This window comes from Vulpes vulpes, chromosome 11 (assembly GCF_048418805.1).
Source record: "Vulpes vulpes isolate BD-2025 chromosome 11, VulVul3, whole genome shotgun sequence".
NCBI classification, from domain to species: domain Eukaryota; kingdom Metazoa; phylum Chordata; class Mammalia; order Carnivora; family Canidae; genus Vulpes; species Vulpes vulpes.
The window spans coordinates 27,755,853-27,782,862 of NC_132790.1; the positions used below are offsets into that span (position 1 = coordinate 27,755,853).

The window sequence follows — 27,010 nt, forward strand, 5'->3', positions numbered from 1 at the left end:
GACGCTGCCGCCTCCTTCCCACAATGCACCCTGGCGCCCGGGGGTGCCCTCTCTTCCCTCAGCCTTCCTCCCCCGCCCCTCCTTTCCGCCGACTTCTCCACAGGCGGGCACGCGCAAAGAAGCGCGCCGGCCCGGGTGTGGCGAGGCGGAGGCTGGGCCTGGCGCGGGCTGCCGCAGTGCGCCTGCGCACAGCCTACCCCGCGAGGAGTGGGCACTGCGCATGCGGGCGTGTCTCCTGGGACTCCGGAGCCGCCGAGCCCCCGGTACCTTCGGTAGGTTTGGCGTGCGCGGGTTTCTGCAGATCTGGGGAGAGCTTGCGCGGAGTATCACCGGCGTCTCTCTCCTTGCTTGCTTCCGTTGCCACCACGTAGGCCTCTGTTGCAGAAATCGCCATAGACGCTGAAGGGCCGCGGAATCAGGGAAGACCTTGCTGACTTGATTTGCACACTCTCCGCAGACCTGCGTGCACAAGTTGAACAGAGACGTGCGGGAGATTTTATTTCCCCCAGCTTTGCAGCTACTCTTTGGCCCCATTAGTTTCTCAGGACGGGTCTCCCCAGCCTCGCCCGGAAGCTGAGGGGCGAAAACTCAGGAAAGCAATTACTCTTCCCTGGTGAGGCTTCTGGAGGAGCATTAATAGCGACATGATTCCGCCTGGGGCCCTATAGAGATTGGTTCCTCTGTCTTCCCCTTTCAGTTGTGGTCTTTTAACCTTCCTGTGTTGTTTAAGTGTCAGAATGAGTGACCGCTATCTAGAACAAAGGATTAGTATCAAATTTTGCGTGAAATTGAACAAGTCTGCGAGTGAGACCCACCACCTTTTGAAAGAAGCTTATGGGGACGAAGTCATGTCAAGGGCCCGAGTTTTCGACTGGCATAAAAGATTTAAAGAAGGGCGGGAAGATGTTCGAGATGACGCCCGAAGTGGTCGTCCAGTCACCCATCGGACAGATGAAAATATCCAGAAAGTCAAGGACTTGGTTTGTTCAAACAGGCGGCTGACGGTGAGGATGATCGCCGAAGAGTTAAATTTAGATAAAGAAACCGTTAGGCTCATTCTGAAAGAAAACTTGAATATGAGGAAAGTTTCTGCAAAAGTTATGTCCGGTATTTTGAAAGAGGAACCTAAACCTCGGAGATTTGACTTTCGGTCTGATCTTTCAAAGGAAAGTAGGAAGAATAGCTCGTGTGTAAGGAAAAAGACAAGTTCTGACACGTGGACTCATCTCCAGTGTGAAGCTGGTGGGGAACTAACCCTGCCCGTGTCTCATCCCCAGAACCACTGCCCTGCCAGCCAGCTTCTGCAGGCTTCATCAACAAGCCTTCCCACCAGGACAGCTCAGGATTGGTTCACACCCTGGTGAAAGGAATGTGAGGTAGCTGAGCCTGAGCTAGAAAGCTGCCTCAGGGTTAGGCACCTTCATATGCTACTCATCCGTTTTCAGCCTTTACTGCTCTTTCTGGACATTTTATGGCCCTCCTCGTTACTCTTGCTGGACTACTGGGCCATCTTCCAATTTTGAGGAACTTTTGGCTGTTGACTTAGGATACTTGCTTGTTCTCAGTTTCTTTTGCTTAACAAGTTTGGATCTCCTCACTGCCCAAATCTTAGCTTGTTGCGGCTGTCCTGTTCCTGTGTTCTCAACATTCTGCCTCAGGGGATCATTCTATTGAAAGGTGGGAACAGGACCTCCCAGAGTCCTTCTGTGCCCAAGAAGGCATATTCTGGGGAGGACCCCAAAAGAAGACCTACAATTCCAGCCTGCTTCACAGGCCGGACCTGAGGTATGGTACAGAAGGCAGTGGCATGCTGACCTAGTGAGCAATGCTAAGGGCATATCTAGCCCAAATGACTCCGTGGGAACCCCTCAGTACTTAGGGGTTGGCCACCTATACTAACCTCACAGATCTATCTCTTACAGAAGAGCTGGATTTGTTTCATGAATCCTGTGCTCTTGACCCCACCATTTGGGTATCCCCTCTGCTGAAGAGGAGGATTTGGTCCTAGAAAATAGAAGCCGGGGGACTCAGGCCCAGGCTGTGATGTGTGAGGTGGTAAACTAGGTGATACTCCAGATTCTGAATTAAGGGAGCCTGCTCTCTATGTACTGATTCCCACACAGCTTCCTGTTTTTAGTAACTAATGCCAGCACTGTCAGGTGGTTTTTGAGCACCTGCAGTTTTTAGAACACTGCTGGGTATTGACACTGTAAAGGTATAAAACAGGATCACCAAGGGCTGGGTGACGTGCAGGTGAGATGATTCCTGAACTGGATCCATAAGGAAAGGTGAGACAGGAGGGTAGGAAATTAGAGAAAGCTTCCCAAGCAAGGGGAATAGTATGAGGCTTTGAACCTGCATCAGTATGAAAATGATGGCACTGTTGGCTGAAATAGCAAAGTCTGGAGGAAGATAATGCTGTTGCAGAAGATGAACAATTTGGGATGATTTGCTTTTTCTCCTCTCTCCTAACTATGCCATTGATTTATAAATTGCTCCTCTTTAATCTGTGGATAGGTTTATAAATAGCTCACTTATTTGATTATGTAGTTTTCCCATCAACACCCCCCCCCCTCAAAAAAAAAAAAAAAAAAGCCATCTCTGCAAGTTCAAACTCCTTTATCTCTTTCTGCCTCCCTGCCAGGACTTATGGAATGGAACTTTCCCCAAGTGGATTCCAAGTAATACCACATAGACTGGAAACATCTCAGAAATGCCTAATGGAGGGGCAGTGGAAGGATGGTTAGAAACAGCATTTCACAGGATTAGCCAATGTCTGTTTTATCGAAGGGTTTTTCATGTAATGGCTACTATTAGTTAACTATTAAATTAGTAAACCATATTGGTTGATAGAAGCCCAACACTTATTTAACAACGCAGTTATGTTTAGTTCTCTTTTTTCACTGTCTCTATTCCTTTCAAAAAATGACAGGTTCCCTATTAATACCTGTCAATTTTGAGGTACCCTAAAACCTAGACCTTATCCCACAAATAAAAGATCTTGTGCAAGAAAACTCTTAAACCAAATAACAGCTTATAGACTTCCACCTACTTAGCCATCTGTAGACATTCCGTTTCAGGACCATTAACATCTTCCACATCAGATAAGGCTCTCATTCCCCACAAGCACTTGCCACCAGGGACACTGCACTTCTGGAACAAAGCCCCCATAGCTGGCCATTGCAACTTGGTGGCGGAACCTCATATTAATTCTTGCTAGGCTCAGTGATAATTGTTGGAGAATTGTATGCTCCTCGGCCAGGGCCAGGATCCTACAACAGTATCTCTAAGCCTTATCTCCAACCTGAGAGAACTTACTTCTGGACTTATTCCTGTCCTGTGAACAGGGCTGGAGTGAGCCTTCCAAAGATGCTGGACCAAGACCATGCTGGAGCATAGGGTACCAGAAGCATTGTTGGCCCAGACAGGGTTTGGACACAGCAACTGGAAGCAGGTAATTAAGAATGTGAATTCAAATTGTTACAAGTAGCTATAATAATGAAAAGGGCTTAATTTTTTACTTTAGATCATGTGCTGAGTACTAGTCAGTTCAAACCACAGTGCTATTAAAACCCATTGCCCATTTGCAAGACTTCTCAGAAAATATTAAATGAAATGATAATAGACCCTATTATGATGGCTCAGATTTGAGGAAGTAAAATTTCTGCCCTAACACTCATCCACAGCAAACTACCCATGTGTGTCTGCTCAGATTCACTAAACCCCAGGCCAGAGCACGATCTAGGAGTATCCCTAAATGGGACAGTTCTCATAAAACAGTACCCCTTATGTACACACTCACCAAATCTGTTTTATTGCTGATACAAAATTTACCCTGAACCGTATCTTGCACTTCCACCTGCCCCACAGGTTTCTTGAGCTCCTGATCCTGTAGTCTCAAGAACCTACCTGTCATCATGTCCCAGGCTCTTGTCTTGGCTTTTCTCATACACCTCTGTTTATTCCCCATCAGTTTGTTCTTTCTTCTCTGTTACACAGGTGCTTTGTTTTCTGGTTCAGGATCACACCTCCCTCCCTTATGGTCAAGATTTTCCATTCAACTTACAACTCTCTCTAATTTTTGGATCCTTTTTCCAATTCTCCACTTCAGCCCTATAGTCTTGAGCAAGAAAATTGGCCACAAGTTGCTTTCCTATCCTCAAGAAGTAGGGTGGGAGGACATGGAGGGATGTATGCTTGTTTTTGTTTTCTCTAAGAGATATACTGGGAAGAAGAAAAGCTCCCTCCCACCCTTAGCCACTCCCCAGAGGCAACCAGTGTAACAAGTTTATTAAGGAGGCAATTTAGTTATCTCTGGCATTAAGGAGTTGTGAAAGTTTTTCAGAAATACAGTATCAAAATCCCATTCTCTCAGGGTAAGCTCCACCTAAATGTAGAAGATGAAGCCTGGCTCTCAGTAAGACATCAGGAAGAGAGCTGGCCATCTGCAAGCCTTGACTGTAATTCTCAAGCTCAACACACAGTTAATGAATCTCTTTGGCTTTCAAGCTGATTGTCCTCTACATCCCATTCTGGTTCAAAATCCACATGGAATGTTATATTCCACAGCTGAAAGTCTAGGAGAATAGATACTTTCCAGGGCAGATCATCCCAACAGTGATTTTATCTCATTCTTCCTCTGCCTATCACCTCTCCCTACCTTGCCTTCCCCTGCCCCACAGGTAACCAGCAAAAACAAAATGAAATATTCACCCATCTTTGATTTCAAAAAACATCTGAATTCTGCCCCTGGCTCTGAATCCTCATTGAAAGATTATTGTTTGGGAAGAATGTGTAGCTGGGGCCTGCTCTCCAGAGCTTTCTTTTCAGATCCATTTCTTAGAGTTCAGATTTGCCAGTAGAGATGCCCAGATCAATCTGGGTACCAACTGAGTTGAGGACATCTAGTAAAGGACAGGGGGTACTGTTGGGGAACTGTCGGTCTCTGCATCACATACACTGCCCAGCCAGCCTGCTATTTGGAGAGCATTTTGTCAGCAAGTCTCACGAGGCTCCTTGGGATTGGGTCTTACCAGGGTCTCATGTAGCTCAATTAGCAAGAGGTTCCTTTACTACTGGAACAAAAGGTTCATTTGCTGCTGGGACTATATATACAACCTGCGTTCTCCAACTGCTTCTTGGTTGGATAAGACTTTTCAGATTTTACCAGGCTTTACACACCATCCAAGGCAATTGTATTTATTTGCTTTAGTCTCTACCTTATCAGATTCTTGTGAATACTGTCCCAGTTGCATCACCCTTCTCTCAGTATTAATAACTAGAAATAAAAAATCTATAGTGGGAAAGTTCACTACCTCCAAGGACTCTTGGGTCTAGTGAAGGGGTCAACTTTTTCTGTAGAGGAAATGTCTTAGGATTTGTGGGCCATATAGCCTGTGTTTAACTGCTCAGCATTGCAAAAGCAGACCTAACTAATACAGAAACACATAAACATGGCTATGTCCTAATAAAACTTTATTTATGGATACTGGAATTTGAATTTCATATGGTTTTCACATGTTACAAATACTATTTTGATTTTGTTTGATTGTTTAAAAACTTGAAAAGCCATTCTTAGATTTCTTAGCTTATACACCAGAGAAAAACAGATGGTGGGCAAGGTTTGGCCCGTGGACCATAGTTTGTCTACCTCTGGTCCAATGTATATAAAGTGTGTATATAAAATGACAGATGATTGACCCCTTCCCATCAATAACGTTGTTAATGTCGTATTGATGCAGCAGTGTCTGACAGTTACAAATGGAAATTGTGGAATATTGAAGGGAATCTTTACAATGCCAGGAGAGTGAACTAGAACTGAATGATTGACTAGTTAATTTCAACTGTATTGACTAAAAATGAGATAAACACAGATTAATATCTATATTATGCTCTTATAATATCTCAGAAACAGTTTGGGCCATACTGCAAATAGTTCTAAGTTGCAACCAGGGTATTTATAATCTAGCCAGTCAAATTTCCCTTGAATCCAGGAGTGATTAACTCCTATAGCTGCTGAAAAAATGCATCTGAAAGAAGAGTCTGTGTTAATTCAACATGTTTTTATCAAGTGACTTTATGTACCAGACACTGTCCTATGTCTGGGGTACAGCAATGGACCAAACAGACACAGGCCTTAGATCTGACAGTCTGCAATCTAATTATGTCATTATTCTTCATTTTTATAGAACTCCTCTTCCATGTGCTCACAGTAACTCATTGTTCATTGAATACCAGGCAACAGGTCTGACCTTTGCCAGAGACCTCTGTGCTGCGGTCATGAAGCCTCTCCAACTGCATGAATAATTTGAGGACTGTATGTTCCACTTAAATTTTATTATCCTTTAGACAGATCTGTATTGGTAGAAAAAACGCTGGCGGTGTTGGAAGTGTAAATTGGCAACAGCTTTCTGAAAAGCAATTTGGCAGTATCTATCAGGAGGTTTAAAAATGTTTATATCTTCTGATCCTCTAATTTTGCTTCTGGGACTCTTTCCTAAAGAAATAGTCTAAAATGTGGGCAGAATTTATGCTTAACAATCCAGAAGTCCAACAGTAGAAAATTGGTTAAATAAATTACAGTATGACCATACAATAGACTATTATGTAGTCATTATAATTAACGTTTATGAATAGTTAAAAGAGCATGGCAAAATGCTTGTAATGTTAAATGAAAAGAGTGGTACACAGGATAGTATATATAAATCCAAAGATGTTTCTTTTTAAATGACTGAAACAGGTATGCTGACTCTGGGTGGTTGGGGTATAAGTGTTTTTTAATTTTTTTTGCTTCTTCTCTTTTAAAAATTTCTCCAAAATATTACCACTTTTACTATCAGAATAAAATGGTAGCACCAAAAGGTGTCAATGGAGACAGGCCAAACCTCTAGTTTGGTCCATGAACAATAAACTGGCTAGGTGGACATGGAAGCATTATGATACTGAATTGGTAGCAAGAGTGGGACAGAAGGGGAAAGGGCCTGCCAAGGAGAAGGCGAGTGACCAGAATCCCTACAGAAAAACCAAGGTGAGAGAAGTTAACCATGAGTGGCATGTTCCTGTGGCATAATCTTAGATAAATAAAAGAACACATAAATCGAGTATGTTCTGACAATGGGAAAGGATATGGAATACTCTCCCAAGCAAAATTAACCTCATTCTTGTATTCTTTCATACAAAGTGAATATTCTCAAAATTGATTTTATCACAGTTGATTCTCTGAAGAATCCTTGAGCCTCCCATATCATTTTTTTAAGGATAGGAATGGCTTTTGATGTGCCAAGCTCTACCTCCTCCCACACTAGGACATTCAAGCAACACGGATGTACATGGGAATATTTGGTATTCCACACTGATAATTCCACAGCATGTCATTAGTCATCCTAATGTTGTAACTTGCAAAAATAAAGTTTGCAAATGTTATTTTGATGAATCTGGAATTGCTGTGCTTTTTACTGTCTGAAAAGTAATCACATCTGAAGACTAATCATGTTATGGGATTTTAAAGTGAGATATGATTTAGATAATTCCTATCCATAGATGAAATTGTTATGTTGGGAAAACTTGTCCTTCATTGTTGCTTTAGCAAAATGTTTATCATTTAAATGCCAATTATATCTCTTTGGCAAAACTTCAAATTTTCAAGTGAGTATGTAAATCTTTTATAGGCATATATAGATTTGTCAAGTTGAGAGAGTTCTTCAAGATCAAAGTGTAAGTCTCTTGGTCTGTAGAAAGAACAGAAGAGTGAGAGTGGGTGTTGGTACTGGCTCCTCAACAAACCATGTGACTTGGGGCAGTTCATTTTGCACCCTTGAAGCACTCCAGTTTACTCATCTGTAAAAGGAGAATAGTAACACTTGTCTCGTAGATTTATTCGTTGTATTGGTTCAAGAAATATTTGACTGCTTCTATATATCTGACACTGTTCTAGATACTGAGAATAGAGCAATAAATGAGGCAAAAGAATAGTCCTCATCCTGAGCATACATTTAAGTGGGGGAGACAGCAAGAGCAAGAATATAGCCTGTTAGTGATTATTAGATGTGAGGCTTACTTTAAATAGTGTAGATGGCACCTAGCACAAAACCTGGCATGTATGTAGTAAAGGACTCAATAGATAGTGATTTCCTTTGCTTTGTCAGCCTTCCTAATGGCTCTTGAATCTCTCTACAAAATGGCAATAATCAGCAAAAAGCCTGACCCATTGCCTTCTAGCTCTTGCCAGTTAATAAGGCCTAAACCTATTTTTCCTTAAGAAGACAAATAATTCTTACAGTTGTGTTTTGTACTTCCTGCATGGCAGATTAATCAGGGTGGTGCCTAAACACTGTTGATAGATGGCCTTTTCGGAAGCCAGTTGGCAGGGGTCTCAGCCTGGGGCTAGATGGCAGGTGTTAGGTCCACAAAGACAAATGCATGGTGTCATTGCTGTTTCAGCAGAACAGATGCAGAAACTGTAATGGCTGTTTCTGTTAAAGATGTGTGTCCCATGTCCTGTTCCCAAAGCTGGTGAACTGGGCAAAGTTTGCATTTTTATGGGAGGCCAAGGCATTGACAGAAAGCCAGGAAAAAGAGGGTTTAATGCTTTATGGTATGTTTATATTTCTGCCCCTTTGTGGGAATTTTGCAGGGTTCAGGAATGTTGGGAAACAGCAGCCAATAGTTCACCCCTAGGGTTCAGGTATTTCACTAGACCCATTTCTCTGCCTCATCTTCCTCCAGGAACATCCAGTGGACTTTCATGCACTGAATTCCTTCTTCAGGTCTGAGCCTGTGTGAGGCACAGAGGGTTGGGCCCTTGCCCTTAGGCTGTGCCCAGCCTCATGGCATAGGAAAAGGGCCAGAGGTAGAGAGACCACTAAGAATGGGCTCCCACCTTAGACTGTCCATCTTTCCCAAAGAATAGCTGTAAGTAACAAAATTTTATAAAGAATTTGGGACAGGAAAAAAAAAAAAGAAGAATTTGGGACAGAAAGTTAGAATGATCACACATAGGGTGATTGTGGGAATGAGAAAGTAGAGGTATAAAAAGGCAAAACACACAGAGCAATGGTAACTGGCCTGCTGGTTATTACTATCCCCAAGATGCGGTGTGAAATTTTACCTCTCAGAAGAAACTGGATGTCAGGCTGTGGGCTAGTATCCCTGTACCTTCTTGCTTTAAGAACCTAATAAGTGAAAATTCAGAATTACAACTCAGCTTAGATGAGGAAATTGGCCCAGGGAGGTTGAGTGATTTTTCTTGAATCACACATCTAGCTAGTGGTGGAGCCAGGATAATAAGGCTGAATTTCACTCAGCCCAGTGAGTTTTTTTCCATTACTCCACTGGTAATAATTGCCTTTACTAATGTGTACATTGCTAAGATATCTTTAAAACAGCACTCAACCTCACATTTGATAAATATGATTTACCAACAGTTGATTTACATGCAATTTTTAGGAAACATATTTATAGCATAGAAGTAGGACAAAGGCTTTTCCAAGCTTCCTTGGGGGTATCCAGGCCTTCTGGTCCTCCTTCCAGAGGTGTATATTCATAAGTAAATGCTGGCATTCTGTCATTCATTTTTTTCCAGATGTCCTTCCCAAGTGGTAGGTTAGGTTTTATGTTTTTAATATTTCTCATATATATTTTTAAAATCTGGGCACATAAATCCTAATGAAGTTCTCAACTATCTCCTCTATGCTGTATCAAATTTCCGGATATGTTTATATTTATGACACGGTGTCTGAAGGCATGAATGCTATCACATCATTAGGGTTTATATTCCTAAGCCATGGACTTGTGTTTCTAGATGTTCTGAAAATTCTTTACACTTCACTTGTAAATGCCACTATACTGTGCCATGACATTTCCATAGTAACACATATTTCAAACAGGAAAACAGAGGAAGCCCAAGAAAAGGGAAGTAGGCTTCAAATGAAAAAAAAATCATTAAAAACAATAGAATACATCAGATGGGGAAGAGAGGTGTAAATTCTGGTTTGGTGTGCTCTAAGAACAGAATGTCCTGCAGACCCACCTTAGGGACATGCAGTAGCCACCACCCAAGCGGCGTAATCATGGAATCACACTTCTTGGACCCTCACATTCAGTGAGGTCCATGTCATTACCCGAACATTTCTTCGTATTCCTTACTGCAACCAGATTGAAGTGGTTACCCACCTATCACCTCACTGTCCTGAAGCCCATCCCGTACACTGCTGCACATGTGCTGTATGGTTTAGAGTTTGCTGAAAATGAGGCTTTTGGACTCCAGCTTTTTGAGCTTCCTTAGGTCACACCTAAGGAAGGTCTGTGTGCAATCCCTCACTGCTGCCATCTATCCAGCAAATTCCTACTCAGCACTCAAGACTTAAACTTACCATTGCTGTTCTCTACAATGGCAAACCGGCCACCCTCAGTGTACATACACACTCTTAAGTCAAAGAAACTTTAACACTTAATTGAACTTAATTGTTTGCAGAATGTTTTTTCTCCCTCAACAGCCTATGAACTCAAAAGTGAAGACCATATCTGATTATTCTCTGTATTCCTTACATCCAGAATAAAGCTTGCCTGCATTGTTCAATAAATGTTTGAGAGATGAATAAAAGAATAGACTTTTATGGTAATTTTTTATTGTGGCAAACTTCATATAACAAAATTCACCATTTTAACCATTTTAAAGTGTATATTTCAGTGACAGTGTATTCACAGTGTTGTACAGTCACTACCACTGTCTACTTCTAGAATATTTTCATCACTCCAAAAGGAAATCTCATGTCCATTAAGTAGATACTCCCCATTCACCTATTACCCCAAGCCCCTGGCAACCACTAATCAACTTTATGTCTCTACAGATTTGCTTAGTCTGAATTTTTAATACAAAAGTAATCATGTAATACATGGCCTATGTGTCTGGCTTCCTTCAATTAGCATAGTATTTTCAAGATTCATCCATGTTGTAGCATGGATAAGTATGTCATTCCTTTTTATGGGTGAATAATATTCTATTTTATTGATATAACACATTTTGTTGATCCATTCATCTGTCAATATACATTTGTGTTTCTACCTTTTGACTATTATGAATAGTGTTGATATGAATGTGTATGTGTACATATTTTTGTTTGAACATCTATGTTTAATTCTCCTGGGTACGTACCTACAAATGGAATTGCTTGGTTATATGGTTATTCTGTGTTTAACTTATTGAGGAATCTTTTGCCAATTTTACATTCTCAGCAGCAATGTATGAAGTGAGGGTCCACGTTCTCCATGTTTTTGTCACCAATTACTATTTTCTCTTGATATATTTATATATATATATATATATACACACATATCCATCCTAGTGAATGTGAAGTAGAATGTCTTTGTGGTTTTGATATGCATTTCCCTAATAACTAATGATGTCAAGCATGTTGTGGTGACCTTTCTGGCCTTGTGTATATCTTTGGAGAGGTATCTCTTATACACACCGTTTGCCCACTTTTTATTTGGGTTGTCTTTGTTGTTGAGCTGAAAGAGCTCTTTATATATTCTGGATACTAGACCTTTATCTGATGTATGATTTTGCAAATATTTTCTGCCATTCTGTGGATTGTCTTTTCACTTTCTTGATAGTGTCCTTTGATACAGAAAAGTTTTAATTTTGAGTAAGTCCAATTTATTTATTTGTATTTTTTTTGGTTGCTTTGTGCTAAGAAACTAGTGCCAGATTCAAAGTCATAAAGATCCCTATGTTTTCTCCCCAAAATTTTATAGTTTTAGCTATTTAGATCTTTGATCCATTTTGAATTTGTTTTTGTATATGGTATGAGATAAGTGCCCTACTTCATTCTTCTGCATGTTGATCTCCAGTTATTCCTGCACCATTTATTGAAGAGATTCTTCTTTTCCCATTGTCACATCTGTTTTTGAAAGATATTTTCAAATTATAAGTTGAAATTTTTTTTTCTGTACCTTGAAGTTTTTGCTTCAATGTTCTGGCTTACATTATTTCTGTTGTAACTCTTATCTTTGTTTCTCTATATGTACTGTTTACTCTTTTGCTGCTCTTAAGACCTCTTCTGTATTACTAACTTTAGCAATTTGATTTTATATGCCCTGGTATAGTATTTTTTGTGTTTCTTGTGCGTGGGGCTCATTGAGCTTCTTAGATTTGTAGGCCTGAACTTTTCATGAAAGTTGGAAAATTTATGGACATTATTTCTTCAAATATTTTCTCTGCCCTTCCCTCCTTTATTGACTCCAATTACCTGTATAGTAGGCCACTTGAAGTTGTCCCACAGCTCACTGATACTCTGGTCAATTTTTTTCCTTTTCTTATCTTTCTTTTCATTTCTATTGCTGTATCCCCAAATTTACTAATGCTTTCTTCTGAAATGTCTACTCTCTTTTAATCTCATTTTGCATATTCTTCATCTCAAATACAGTGGTTTCCATCTCAAAAAAATTGACTTTTTAAAACATATTTTTTATTTTGGAATAATTTTAGATTTACAGAAAATTTGTAAAAGATAGTACTGAGCATTCCCAAATGCCCCTCATCCAGTTTTAGTTTCTCCCAATGTTATCTTACTGTGGTGCATGTATTTATACCAAAATACCAAAACTAAGATACCAACTTATGTGCATGACTATTAATGAAACCCCCCACTTTGTAGAGATTTCAAAAGCTTTTCCAATAATGTCTTTTTTTATGTTCCAGGAATCTATAAGATATCAGATCTCATTTACTTGTTATGTCTTGTTAGTCTCTTCTGACTCATGACGATTTCTTAGTCTTATCTTGTTTTTCATGACCTTGAATTTTTTTTAAGATTTATTTGTTTATTTGTCAGAGAGAGAAAGAACACAAGCAAGGAAAATGACAGGCAGAGGGAGAGAGGAAAAGCAGGCTCCCTGCTGAGCAGAGAGCCTGATGCAGGGCTCGATCCCAGGACCCTGGGATCATGACCTAAGCTAAAGGCAGATAGATGCTTAACAGACTGAGCCATCCAGATACCCAATGAGTTTGTTTTAAGGAACACTAGTCATATATGTTATAGAGTATCCCTTAATTCGGGTTTGTCTGATGTTTTTCTCATGATTAGACTGGGGTTACGGGTTTTGAGAAAGAAGAAAAGGTAAAGTGTTCTTGTTATTATATCAAGTTAGGGGACACATGATACCCACATGACATCATGGGGGACCTTCACTTTAATCATTTGATTAAGGTAGTTTTGATAGATTTTTCTACTGTGAAGACCATTTTTCCCTTTCCATACTCTATTCTTTGGAAGCAAGTCACCTAGCTCACCCCACCTCAAGGGAAGGGGAATGATTAAGTTCCATCCACTTCCTGCAAAGGGAGAGTATCTGCATGTTATTTGGAATTCTGTATGGAATAACTACCTTTCTCCCCATTTTATTTATTCAGTCAGTTATTGATATCATTTTGGATGTGTGTATATTTATTTGCCATTTTGCATTATAACCCAAAGCTATATTATTTACTTTGTTGCTCATATTGTTCCAGTTTTGGCCATTGGATGCTCTTTCAGGTTGGCTTCTTTGTCTCTTCAACGTGTTCCCATTCTTTTGTTTTTGAACACTTCTTCCTTTCTTTCTAGTACTGCTGCATGCTCCAGAATCATCTTGTATTTTCCTGTTCTAGATCTGCAGTCAAACATTTCTTCAAAGAACTCTGTTTCCTTTCATTGGAGAATGGTATTTAGAAACCAAGATATGGGCAGTGAGTGTGTTTGTTGCTATTGTGACTTTGATGATTTTTGCATCTTCTATGTCTCTAATTAACAAGCTTAATCTTTTCTCAGCTTTTTGATCACATGGAATACAGTTGTTACTGTTTTAATATTTTTAGCTATCCATTCTACCTATCTTGATCAGTTTCAGTTGAACAATTTTGAACTTTTGGAAATAGCTTTTGGCTATTACCTTTAAATATTAGGTAGAGGGACGCCTGGGTGGCGCAGTGGTTGAGCTTAATGCCTTCAGCTCAGGGCATGATCCCAGAGTTCCAGGACCGAGTCCCATATCGGGCTCCTTGCATGGAGCCTGCTTCTCCTGTCTCTGCCTCTTTCTCTGCCTCTGTGTCTCTCATGAATAATAAGTAAAATCTTTATTAAAAATTGTTAAAAAATAAACATTAGGTAGAACCACAGCAACATTAGTCTAGGGCTAAATGTGCCTCACTATTGTGGCAAAGCTCATCTAATGCCTTGTGAAATATACCTACCCCTCTGAATGTTGAGAATAGGAACTGGACCTGGGTAATCTTTGGGAATTGTTCCTTCTGCTTCCTTTGGATGGTTCTCTCTGGTCTCGGGTATTTTCCTCACACGCATGCTGAAGACTAAAGGGGGAACCTCAGCAGATAGCCAGAGCTTTCTTTTTGTGCGGCTTTCTTCTCTTTGGCACTCTTCCCTGCCACCTTGACCTCCCCAGACTCGTAGCTCCATCTCTTCAACTCAGGAAAACTGCTGGGTTCCACCTGGGTTTACTCTCTCAGCAATATAGCCTAGAAACCCTCTCTAGGAGGTAAGTAGGGACAACCATAGGGTTCACCTCACTTGTTTTCTGTGTCTCAGGTATCACTGTTTTAAGTTGCTTGATATCCAATGCCTTAAAAATCACTGTTTCATATGTTTTGTCCAGATTTGTAGCTGCTTTGAGTAGGAGGTAAGTATAGTCCCTATTACTACATCTTGGCCAGAAGCCGTAATATAAACATAGGAAATTAATAGAGCCAGGGGCTATGATTAGCACACCCGCATGCATATATAAGACTTAAAGAGGTATCATGGTTAAGAATATAGACTCTGGAACCAAATTGCCTGGGTACACATTCTGGCTTACCATCTTACTGCCTGTATACTCTGGGTCAATTATATAACCTTTCTGGGCCTCAATTTCATCATTTTAAAATGGGGCCTATAATGGTCATATTTCATTGGCATGAGATGGGGATTAAATTGATTAAAATATATAAAGCATTTGGAGCAGAGCTTGGTTCAAAATGAATATTCAATAAATATTAGTTATTTATATACTTGTTAAAAGCAGCCAACAAGGATGCCTGGGTGGCTCAGTTGGTTAAGCCACTACCTTTGGGGTCCTCTGCATTGGGCTCCTTGTTCAGCAGGGAGCCTACTTCTCCCTCTGCCTGCTTGTGCTCTCTCTCTCTGTCGAATAAATAAATAAAATCTTTAAAAAGAAAAAAGTGGCCAGCAAATTTGACTGCGAGCTTCCTAATGGCCCTAACAAAGTGGAAATATCAGTTACCTGATTCAGTGTCCATAAAATATATACAGATTGGTTGGACATGGCTGGCCCTGGTGGCTCAGCGGTTTAGAGCCACCTTTAGCCCAGGGTGTGAACCTGAAGTCCCAGGATCAAGTCCCGCGTCGGGTTTCCTGCTTGGAACCTGTTTCTCCTTCTGCCTGTGCCTGTGCTTCTTTCTCTCTGTGTCTCTCATGAATAAATAAATAAAATCTTAAAAAAAAAAAAACAAATTGGTTGGACAAGAGAAATACATATTTCATACTATTTCCCCTCAAGATTCCTCATAAATAGAATACTGTATGTGCCTAGAATGATATACCAGCCAGAGAGAGTTTCCTAGGATTTTGTCCCTCCAAATAGCCAATAACTTCACACTAGAGCTCAGTGTAGTAAAAGTGCTTCCACTGTGACTGAAGTATCACAAAACCTTTAGTCCGGCTTAATCCAAAGATAAAATTTATAGCATCAAAATGAAACTACTGAACCACATGTCATTTGGGCAATTCTCCATAGACAGAGAGGGGGTCAATTAGGAGACAATTATAGTGGTTCAGGGAAGAGGCAACTAAAGCCTGAGCCAAGAACTAGCTAAGGATGAAGAAAGGGGATTGGCACAGAACCAACCCACTGTACTGTGAGAATCCACAAATTCTGGCAATTGACTCAGTGTGCAGCAACAGGGAGATGGAACTTTCGAAGCTAGGAGTGTGTGTATGGAAAGATGCAAAGGAAAAGTTTGACTATTATGTCCTTCAAACCTTCTATAGCCTTACAAATATTTCGTCAGCTTAATCAGCTACTAAGGGAGTGGTGTTAAAAATTCTCACTATGTGGATTTGTCCATTTCTCTTCATAATGTTTGGAGGCAGTGTTTCTAGTTGGTACAGAGAGGTTCTGGGTCATATCTTCCTGATGAACTGTCCCTTTTGTCACTAAAGTATATGACTGTATCTCTAATAATGCTTTTTGCCTTAAAATCTATTATTATTGCAATTACTTCCCTTAGTGTTTACCCAGTGTATTTCCCCCCAGCCTTTTAACATTTCTGGGTCACTACCTTATGAATGTATTCTTTAAATCAACATATAGCTGGATTTTTAAAACAATCTGAGAATCTTTGCCTTTTCTGAGTCATGTTTCTATTTCTCATTATGATGATATATTGGGAATTTTCTCCATTGTTTTGTTTTGTTTACCATGTGCTTGCTTTATGCTTTTGTCCTGCCGTCTTTGGTTTAGTTGTTTTCTTAACTCCCTTTTTATTCTCGTGAGTGGTCTGGAAGTTATACATTCTAATTCTGTTTCTTCAGTGGGTATTCTTACATTATTAACATGCATACTTAACATTATTAAATTACCACTATCTCTAGCTCATTGTGAAGATTCCAGGATCCTTAGAATTATTTAGTACTGGTCTCCACCCCCTTCTATCTTCCAAGTTATTTGAGTTTTAGTGTTTTAGTTCTAACCTACTTTTAACCACCCTCCCCTCCCCATCAGATGATTTAACAGTCAGTATTTATTTAGATTTACAAGCCAGTCTATTGATTTCTTTGCCTACCTTTCTTTGGTCCCTTTTCTTTGTTGAAATATAATTCATGAGGCACCTGGGTGGCACAGTCAGTTAAGCATCTGACTCTTGGTTTCAGCTCAGATCTGATCTCAGGATTATGAGATCAAGCTCCGCATCCAGCTCCACACTCAGCACAGAGTCTGCTTGAGTTTCTCTCTCCCTCTCTCTCTGTCCTTACGCGACCCCCACCCTCGTTCTCTCTCTTTCTGTCTCTCTCAAATAAATAAATCTTAGGGGCCCCTGGGTGGCTCAGTTGGTTAAGCATCTACCTTTGGGTCAGGTCATGATCCTGGGTCCTAGGATTGAGCTCCATGTCGGGCTCCCTGCTCATCAGAGCGTCTGCTTCTCTCTTTCTCTCCTCCTGCTCATGCTCTCTCTCTATTTCTCTCTCAAATAAATAAATACAATCTTAAAAAAAAAAAAACCAACATTTTTTAGGGGCGCCTGGGTGGCTCAATCGGTTAAGCATCTCCCTTCAGCTCAGTCATGATCCCAGGGTCTGGAATGAAGCCCCATATCAGGCTCCCAGCTCAGTAGGAAGCCTGCTTCTCTCTCTCTCCCCCTCTGCTTTGCTCTCTCTCTCCCCCCCCCCCCACTCTTTTTTTTTTTTTTAGATTTTATTTATTTATTCATGAGAGACACACACACACACACAGAGAGAGAGAGGCAGAGACACAGGCAGAGGGAGAAGCAGGCTCCATTCAGGGAGCCCGACGTGGGACTCGATCCCGGGTCTCCAGGATCATGCCCTGGGCTGCAGGCGACGCTAAACCGCTGTGCCACTAGGGCTGCCCATCCCCCCACTCTTTTTAAAAGATTTTATTTATTTATTTGAGAGGGAGAAGCAGACTCCCCTGCTGAACAGGGAACCCAATGTGGAGCTTGACTCCAGGACCCTGAGATCATGACCTGAGCCAAAGGCAGATGCTTAACCAGTTGAGCCATCCAGGTGCCCCCATCTCTCTCTCTTTTAAATAAATAAATGAAAATTTAAAAATCTTCAAAAAAAAAGTAAAAGATAAAGGTTTTAAAAATAAATCTAAAAATATCTAAAAATAAATATATATTTGTAATTCACAATGAAATTCACCCTCTTTAAGTGTACAATTCTGTCATTTTTAGTATATTTACAAAACTGTGCAACCATCACAACTATCTGATTTTAGAACATTTTCACCATCCCCAAAAGAAATCCCATATCTATTACCAGTCATTCCCCATCCCCTCCTATCCCCAGCCCTAGGCAAGCACTAAACTACTTTCTGTGTCTATGGGTTTGCCTATTCTAGAAATTTTGTATAAATTGAATCATAGAATATATGGCTTTTCATGTCTGGCATCTTTAATGTAGCATGATGTTTTCAAGATTCATCTATGTTGTGGCATGTATCAGTACTTCATTCTTTTTGATGCCTGAATACTATTCCATTGTATGGATAAACCACATTTTACTTACTAATCATTAGTTGATGGACATTTAAGTTGTTTCCAACCTTTGGCTATTATGTATAATGCTCCTATGAACTTTTGTTTACAACTTTTGTGGGCATATGTTTTCATTTCTCTTGGATATATATAGGAGTGGATATAGGAATATTTCTTATATTCAGTGGTGTGCTGATAGATATTGAACAACCAGCTCTTATGTCATAGGGGGTAAAGGGAGCCCTGATTTGTAGCACCTGTTGATCTGTGGAGTGTAAGTGCTCAAATTGCCAATGTGACATCACTGAAATATGGAGATGGGAAGAAATGCACAGTAACACACCCTTCTGTAGTGCTTCTACTACACAGATATGGATATGAATTACCTCAAGAGCATAGATAATAGCAACACTGTAGTAAAATAATTAAGAAGTGATAGGTTGTGAGGGGTTTTTTTAACCTTTTTTTAAAAAAAATAATTCATTTAATTGTAAGTTTATATAACTTAATGCTTAATAATGACCATGTTTAACAACCAATTCTCAAAATTGCTGAAATTTTAGCAGTTGGCTCTCTGGGTTGATGGGAGCTGGCTGTGGCCCTGACCTCACTTGTATCATGCTCCTTGTAACTTCTTTCTGGACTGAATTTTCTTCCTAAAGTATATCCACTAGTGCTCTTTTCAGCAAGAGTTTGTGTGAGGTAAACTCATTGGCTTTGCTTGTCTGAAAATGTCTGAAAATCTGGCTCTCACTTATGAATTGAATTCTGTATAGAATTCTATGTTGAGATTAATTTTCTTTCCACACTTTGAAAATATTATACTCCTGTCTTTTGGTTTCCATTGTTGCTGATGAGAAGGCTGCTGTCATTGTAGTTAACACCTCCTTTTGGTAATCTGTCCCTGTTCACTGAAAGCTTTTATTTTTTTTCTTGTGGTTTTACATTTCACTGGGGTATGAATGGGTTAGGGGGAACCCAGATATTTGGTCAAACTTTATCTTGGGTGTGTCTGTGATAGTGATTGGGGATGACACATAGCAGATTGCCCCCCCACCCCCCCCCCCCCAAGTGGGTGGCTCTTATCTGATCAGGTCTGACTAGAACAAAAAGGCTGATTCTCCCAATGGGTAAGAAAGAACTCTTCCTGCCTAGCTGTTTGTGTTGAAACATTGGCCCTTTCTGGCCTCTAGATTCAAACTGAAACATCAGCTTCTCTTGGGTCTCAAGCCTGCTGGCTTCCAGACTGGAACTTACACCACTGGCTTTCCTGGTTCTCGGGCCTTCAAACTCAGACTAGAACTATACCATGAGGTCTCATGGGTCTCCAGCTTGCCAACTGCAAATCTTGGGACTTGTCAGCGGCTGTAGCTGTGTAAGCCAATTCCTTATAATGAATTTATGTGTGTATGTGTGTGTGTGCATATGCATATACACATACACATATACATATCCACACACACATATATTGGTTCTTTTTCTCTGGAGAGCCCTTACTAATACAGCCACAATATTTTTAATAATGACTTTCTACCATTCCCTTCATTAAATCTTTCTGGAGTTTGTATTAGACATATGTTTGATTTTCTCTTTTTATCCTTCATATCTCTTAAACTCTTATTCAGGTCTTCTATCCCTTTCTAGTTGTACTCCATTTTGGGTGATTTTCTTAAATCTCTCTTCTGATTCCCTCTTCAGCTAGATCTAACACGTAGTTTAACTCACCCTTTGAGTTTTTAAGTTCAGGGGCTGTTTTTCATTTCTGGAAGTTCAATGTGGATCTCTTTGAAATCTCCGCACTCTTTCTCTCATACTATTCTGTGTTTTTTTTAATGCGTCTATTCCTTCCCTTATCTCTATTTTAATCATCTGAATTCATAGCCTCTTTGAGATGGTTCTGTTTTTACCCTTTTTCTATCTAGTTTGTTGTGTGTTTTGACGTTCCATTTTTATCATTTCTTTCCACATGTGGCTTGTTACATTTTGTGACCATCTTCCTTGGTTGTTTTTCTTAGTGGCTTCCTCAAGCCCTGGATTGTTAAGCATCCTTACAGGGCTGTTTTGAATACAACTTTAGCCCTAACATAAGAATTTTAATAGGTCTTACTTCAGCCCTAACCTAAGAATTTTAATGATCTGGGCCAATTTTTATGTTAATTTATCTCAGTAGATGCCTGTCCAAATGGGCAAAGTAAATTTAGACCCCCAAATGACTTGGCAAAGATTAGAGTTTTTATTTCTCATGAGTGTTATTTTTCCCCACCTAAGTCCTCCTCAGACATCAAGCTTCCTTGCAGCTTCGCTAAAGCTGGGGTACGGTTTTCCCAGTCTCCTTTTCACAGATGAAGGTGGAGCTTCCAATGTCAGGGCTTTTTGCAGGGGGCTCCGTTCCAGCTTCCTCACCTGGCTGGGACTGAAGCCCCATCTCCTACTTGGTGTGTAGTGGTACCCTAGCCTGCAGCTCTCAGGATCTATAGCTAAAGTGAAATCCCTGTGTGCTGCTAAGGCACATCCCCTGTATCCCTGTTCTGGCTTTGAGTTTTCATTTCTTTTTCATTTCTGACATTTGGGGATTTCTCTTTACATTTTCAAATTTGGTAGTAAAAATTAAACATTTCTGTTATCATTCACCCAGCATCTCTATGTGTCTGTAGCAGAAGGTGGGATGGGAAACCTATCTGTATTAGCAGAGTTGGTCATGTTTCTGGAAGTTGCCAGATCAAAAGCAATAATTCTGTGAGGAAGACATTTATTGTTTCCAATGGAAAAATATGAAAAGTGAAGCTCAGAACAATTGTCTAAATTGCCAAAGCCATAAAAACTGTTTAAGTGGGGAAACAGGTTTTGTGTTCAGTCTGTCCACAAATCCCATGCAAGACATCTAGTCATCTAAAAGGTAGCCTGGTACCTCCATTGTTAGCTTTTATGGGCAATTCACCCATGGCATTTTGCTGAAGCAAACACTCTAGATAAGATTCCTCCTGCTACCTAGGTAAGGCTGTTTGGGAGAGAAGAGGAGGAAGTAGAAAGCAAGCTGTGGAAGCTGGACTCTTTTAAACCTGAGAGCCACTGGTAGGAGCATTTGGCTGGGAGGGTGTGTAAGCCAAAACACATTTCCCCCACCATCCAGAAGTATCCTCAACCTTCCTTGTGCAGTACACAGTGAAGGGGACATACAAGGATCCTGCATATTGTTTTTTGCTTGCCACTGGAAGCAGAAGGCAGCCCAGGTCATGGCAAGACTCACCTGTAAGTTCTGCTGGGTTTCCGTGATGTCTCAGCAGAGACCAGCATTCCATGAACCTCTTTCCCTGTGCATCTTGCACGGAGGCCCTGAGTAGGTGCCCTGCAAAGGTGTGGTAGATTGATGGAGATTGGTTCAGGTCTAAAGAAAAAGAAGATACTTCAAGTATGTATAATAGAGGGGCCTTAAAGAGATGGATTGGTTACACAGATAATGGGATAGGAGACAGAGAGGCATCCCAGAACTTAGCAAGAGCAGGAAAGCCTGCCTCCCGTAAGGCAAAGGGGCAGAGTGGGGAGCATTGTCACCAGGAGCCAGATGAAGAGAAACTTGAACCCTAGCAGGTCTGTTCGTGAGAGCAGGAGCCATGGACACGTGGACAATAAGTAGCCATAAATGCTAAAAATATTTTTTTAAAAGATTGTAAATAGAAACCCTTTATTGAGCATCTATTATGTATAGACACTTTTTATGGATATGCATTGGAATATTTCTAGCTGCAAGTAATGATGGTGAGCAATGACTTAAACCAATAGGTAATTTTCTAACAATACCAAGAATTTCAGAGGGGCTCCTTTGTCCTTTCCATCTTGATTACAATATGACTGTAATGCTCAGCCTTCATCCCCAAGTTCAAGATAGTGCAGATTCAGCAGTCCTGTTTCATCAGGAAAGCAGAAGCTCCCCCAATAACTCCTAGCAGAGTTCTACCTAAATCTCATTGGCCAGAACAGGACACACGACCACCCCTAACAACAATGGAGAGGTGGTGGGAGGTAGCATAGGAAAAATGGCTTCTGGATGGCCAACAAAAAGATACGCTGCACACATATAAAACACAGTCCTTAACACAGAGGGAAAGTGCTCAATACATTTCTCCTAACAGTCCTATGAAGTCAGATCTTTTACAAATGATACCTAACACACAGCTGGTAACAGGCAGAGCTAGGCCTCAGACCCAGTTCTTTCTGACTGCCTTCTGAGGGCTCTTTCCATTACCACACCATCTGCTCCCTCCTGTACTAAACTGGCCCTAAGCTCTTGGTCTTGGAGACCTGTCAGGCCCAAGCAGGCTTGATGAAGAGAAAAGGTGGAAAGGAATCAGTTCTAACATAAAAGTTGGCACCTAATCCTGGGGCTGTACACAGAGTAACCATGAAGTCATGAGAAGAGGTTCCATCATTACACATGCTAAACTCATGCCTCTGCCTGTGTGCACAGCCACTTTGGAACAGGAACACTGGGAGGTTCAGCACTTGTGCTGACAGTGCCACCACTGCCCAGAACTCTAGTGGGACTCCCCTATGCAAGTCATGAAAAGACCTCAATCATTACTATAAAATTAGACTTCATTTCCGACCGCAACTCCAGCTGCAGCTCCTCATTTCATTTACCATGAGTTCCAAATGACTTATGACTATTGCCAAAAGTGAAAAAAGCCATTCTCCAAAGACAGAACTGTACTGCAATTTAGATGTAAAAGCACAAGTTATCTGCTTTGCAGGCAATTTTCAAATCAAATTACAGAAATGTTTAAAGTAGCTGAAGCACTGTTGCAATAAATATGCCCTCTCAGCTTGATATCTTGGAAGAAGACAACTCTGAATGGGCCGTATAATTTCTGCTGTGTCTAAGAAAAATTATTCACCTTAGGAGCATTGTAAGAAGACCACTGGACTTGGTAAAGATACCAATGGGATAATACCTAATGCAGGTCAGGGCACTGGGACATTGGGCCCACTCCTGTATTGGTGGGATTGTAAATGGTATCACCTTCTCAGAGCAATTTGGCAGCAAGCAGCAAGAACCTTTAAAGAGTTTAAACCAGTTAACCTAGAAATTCCCTTTCTAGGCATTTTTCTTAGGGAAATAGCCAAAGATGCAGATGAAGATTTACATATACAGTGATTCATTTTATTTGCAAAATAGTAAAAAGAAATAACTAACCCAAATGTCCCACAATGGGGAAATTGTCAGGTAAGTTGTGGTATATTCATTAAAGGAAATAATGTAGTCATTTAAAATGATGTTTTTAAAGAATCATCAATGATGTTTAAAGATGTTCACATTAGAGTAGGTGATAAAATAAAACTGTAAAACTACATACATTATATAGACCCATTTTTACTTTCTATATGCTAAAAAAAGGGCTCAAGATATACTCAAAATATTATCAATGTTGGAGTGCCTGGGCGGCTCAGATGGTTGGGTGTCTAACTCTTGATCTCAACGCATCTTGACCTCAGGATCATGAGCTCAAGCCCCACACTGGGCTCCATGCTGGTTGTGGAGCCTACTTTAAAAAAAGAAAAGAAAATTTAAAGTCATTTATAATTTTATCACCCAGATAAAAGCCCTGGTAACTCTTTAAAGTAGATTCCAAACCCAGTGTGGAGCCCAATGTGGGGCTGGAACTTACAACCCTGATATCAAGACTTGAGCCAAGATCAAGATTGGACACCCAACCAACTAGGCTACCCAGGTATCCTTAAATTTTCTTCATTTTACTTTTATATAACAATTTTTTATCATTAACGATAAGTATTTTTTTAATGATAAGTATTAATTTTATAATTAGAAAAATATGTATAATGAAAATTACTTTTTAAGAAAGAAAGAAATGGGTTTTACTAGGAGAGAAGAGATCTGCCCCTGAGGAGCTGATGGTTTAATGGAGGAAATGAGACATGTACACAAATAAATTTATTACAAGGTAGTTAGGGGTATAATAGAGGTTTTATAAAGTGTGGAGGGAAGGATTAGCTCTGCCTGGGAGAGTTGAAGGTTGGTGAAAAGAGGTAACATTTGTACAGGGTCTTGAAGGATGAATAGGAGTTCTCTAGGGCTTTGTAAATTGTTAAGCACTGTGTAAGTGTAAGTTAGTTTTTGGCCGTTATTATTACTGTCAAAGCTTACCTCATATAAAGCTCTCTTTCTTGTCTCTTTCCCATGCTCCCTGAAGCCCAGGATCCCTGGGACAGGAAGCAACAGCAGTTAAACAGTCACACATCAGTGCTCCAGCAAGTGAACTGAGGTGCATCCAACTAAGGAGCAGATCCAGGACCAGGGACATAAAATTATCTGGGAGCAGGGCCAGGAAGGTGCTAGTGGGTAAACAGTTCCCCCTTATTTGCTACCCTGTGGAAAGGCTGGCTTTGCTTGGGGCCTCCACCCTGAGTATTGGGACTATCTCCACCTGGGGGATGGTAAAAACCAAGAATGAGCATCACACATCAGCCCATGATTTACATTGGCAGGAAATGGCGTGTCAGATGCCCTTACAGCTTCCAGACAGGGTGGAGTGGAAAGGAGGGATGTGGGTGAGGGGACCAGGAAAGGTGGCAAGAGATGATCTGTTTGCAAGAAATCTTTAAAAGCTCAATGTTGGAAAGGATTTGTAAATTATCTTATTTAATCCTGCTGATCCTTTTCCCGATATTCCCATCCCTTTGTCACCCTTCTCTACCCTTTAAGGTGCAGCTCAGAGGCCACCTATTCTTTTACCTCCTCCCTCAATTCCTCTGGGGTATGCTTCAGGCATAATTCATTGTTCAACTTTATGAGAGAAAACTTCAGTGCCCACTGTGCACCACCCACTGTGCTTATAATTCCTTGATTGCAGTGTGCCTTCCTATGTTTCCTTTTGTTTATTTATGCAACCAACATATATTCAACACCTACACTATGCCAGGCAATGTTCTAGATGTTGTAATAGAGTGGAAAAAAAGACAGCCAAGATCTCATGTTCTCAAGGACCTGTCGTTCTAGTGGGGGAGACATACAATAAACAAAGGAACAAATAAGAAAATATCAGGTCATGAAGGAGGCAGCTTTGGGAATATCTGAGGGAAGAACTTTCTATACAAAGAAAGCAGCTGATTCCAAGATCCAAGGGGATAACCTTTGCTTGCTCTAGGAACAAAAAGACAGAAATTGGCGTTGTGTATGAAATACTTTCTCTTGCTTTATCTACAACTGAAAATCTTATCTTTTAGGACTTGCTCAAGCATCACCTGCTTAGGCAAATCTATCCTGATTTCCTCAGGTCAAAGTCACTGTCCCCTTTCCTCCCCATTGTCACTGAGTATACTTCTGGTCAGCATACTTGTAACGATTTGCCATTCCTTCCATACTATAGCATTGCCACTCTCCCAGGGACCTCAGTTGCATCAAGGGCAGAGTTTCCTATCTAAATGGAGCCTGGCACAGAGTCTGTGATCAGTAAACATTTATTTGTTCCTCGAATATATGAGCTTTCACATGGCACTCTATCAGAACCACCCTGGTGACACTTATTCAGAAAAAGCAACCACTTATTGATCAGTGCCAGGCGGTATGCTGTGGATTTGCAACTTTGTTCCTATAAGCCTCAAGACCGACATGTACAGTAATTGTTACTACTATCATTTTGTAGTTAAAACTCAGAGAATCAGAATGAGTTCTGAGGTGGCTCAGTAATGAGAATCAAAGCTAGGAGTTGAACCCAAGTCCTCTCGATGCCAAATCCCAAGACTTCACCTTCTGTGTGATGTAATCCCAAGCATTAGTTCATCTGTGGACCTGTCCTCTCTTTTCTTCTAGATAACCATTTCCTTGACAGAAGCTTCTGTACTTTACTCCCTTCTCTGTTCTTCCTGACACCAGAACAGTGTTTTGTATTTAGTAAATACTATGTGTCTCAAATCTCCAGGAAAAGAAGGAAGGTACAAATGAATGTTTCACCCAAAGCCAATCAGCCTCTAATACCAATTCATAGGACGGTGATGGGCTGGAGGCAGAGACATTTCTGAGGGGAGGGGCTTTCCCAGATACCTCTGCGCCCATCTGGGAAAGCTGAGTGTGCTGTCTCTGTACTAAAGCACTCGTTTCTTAGAAATCACACCTTTTGCTCAGTCATACATCTCGGTGGGCAGGCAGGGGTGCAGAGAGGAACATGCATGGCTTCCAGTGAGTTGGGAAAATGAGGTTAGATTTCGATTCAGATAGTTATTTGTGTTTTCTGGGTCTGCACGGTCAATAAATTTTCAACGAGCAGTGATTCTGTTCCTCATCTTTCACTGCTTTATGGGACTTCAGGGAATGAAAGCATAACATCCTGCTTTCCCATAAGTTCTCTGGCTGCTACCCTGGCACCAATTAAAGACATGTCTATGCAATTAATCAAAACCGATCTGGAAGCACTCTGGCGCTGCTCCTCTGATGTGCTGCCTGTTCCACATACAGTAGTTCCTCAGCTGCCCTGATGGAGCCAGGCACATAGGAGCTTTTGATGAACTGGCCGTGCCGGCCCCAAGTGTTAACTATGTCATCTGACATGACTAATGAGGCTCCCAACTTGATCCGTGTGAGCAGAGCAGCCCTGCTGTCTGGAGGAGACTCAGTCTCTGCAGCCAGCCTGGGAAGAGGCTGCAACGTGCAGGGTACACACTCCATCATGTCAGCTGGAGGCCTGGAGGCCCCTAGTGTCGGAGCTGGGAGTCGTCCACAGGGAA

General features: G+C 40.9%; 1 protein-coding gene across 3 annotated transcripts; it reads left to right on the plus strand.

Annotated features, from left to right (window-relative positions):
- Nucleotides 1-188: 188 nt before the first annotated feature.
- On the plus strand, nucleotides 189-26,793 carry GVQW3 (GVQW motif containing 3). Of its 3 annotated transcripts, none has more exons than XM_026010450.2 (3): nucleotides 189-1,785; nucleotides 3,348-3,454; nucleotides 6,189-7,432. In XM_026010450.2, the coding sequence occupies exon 1, from the start codon at nucleotides 738-740 to the stop codon at nucleotides 1,362-1,364; it is 627 nt and encodes a 208-aa protein (XP_025866235.1). In that variant the 5' UTR covers nucleotides 189-737; the 3' UTR covers nucleotides 1,365-1,785; nucleotides 3,348-3,454; nucleotides 6,189-7,432. The 3 variants fall into 3 exon arrangements, with proteins under 3 accessions (XP_025866235.1, XP_072582062.1, XP_072582064.1); XM_072725961.1 differs by having other exon boundaries at nucleotides 738-1,785; nucleotides 6,238-7,432; XM_072725963.1 differs by lacking the exons at nucleotides 3,348-3,454; nucleotides 6,189-7,432 and adding an exon at nucleotides 26,505-26,793 and having other exon boundaries at nucleotides 738-1,206.
- Nucleotides 26,794-27,010: the final 217 nt, after the last annotated feature.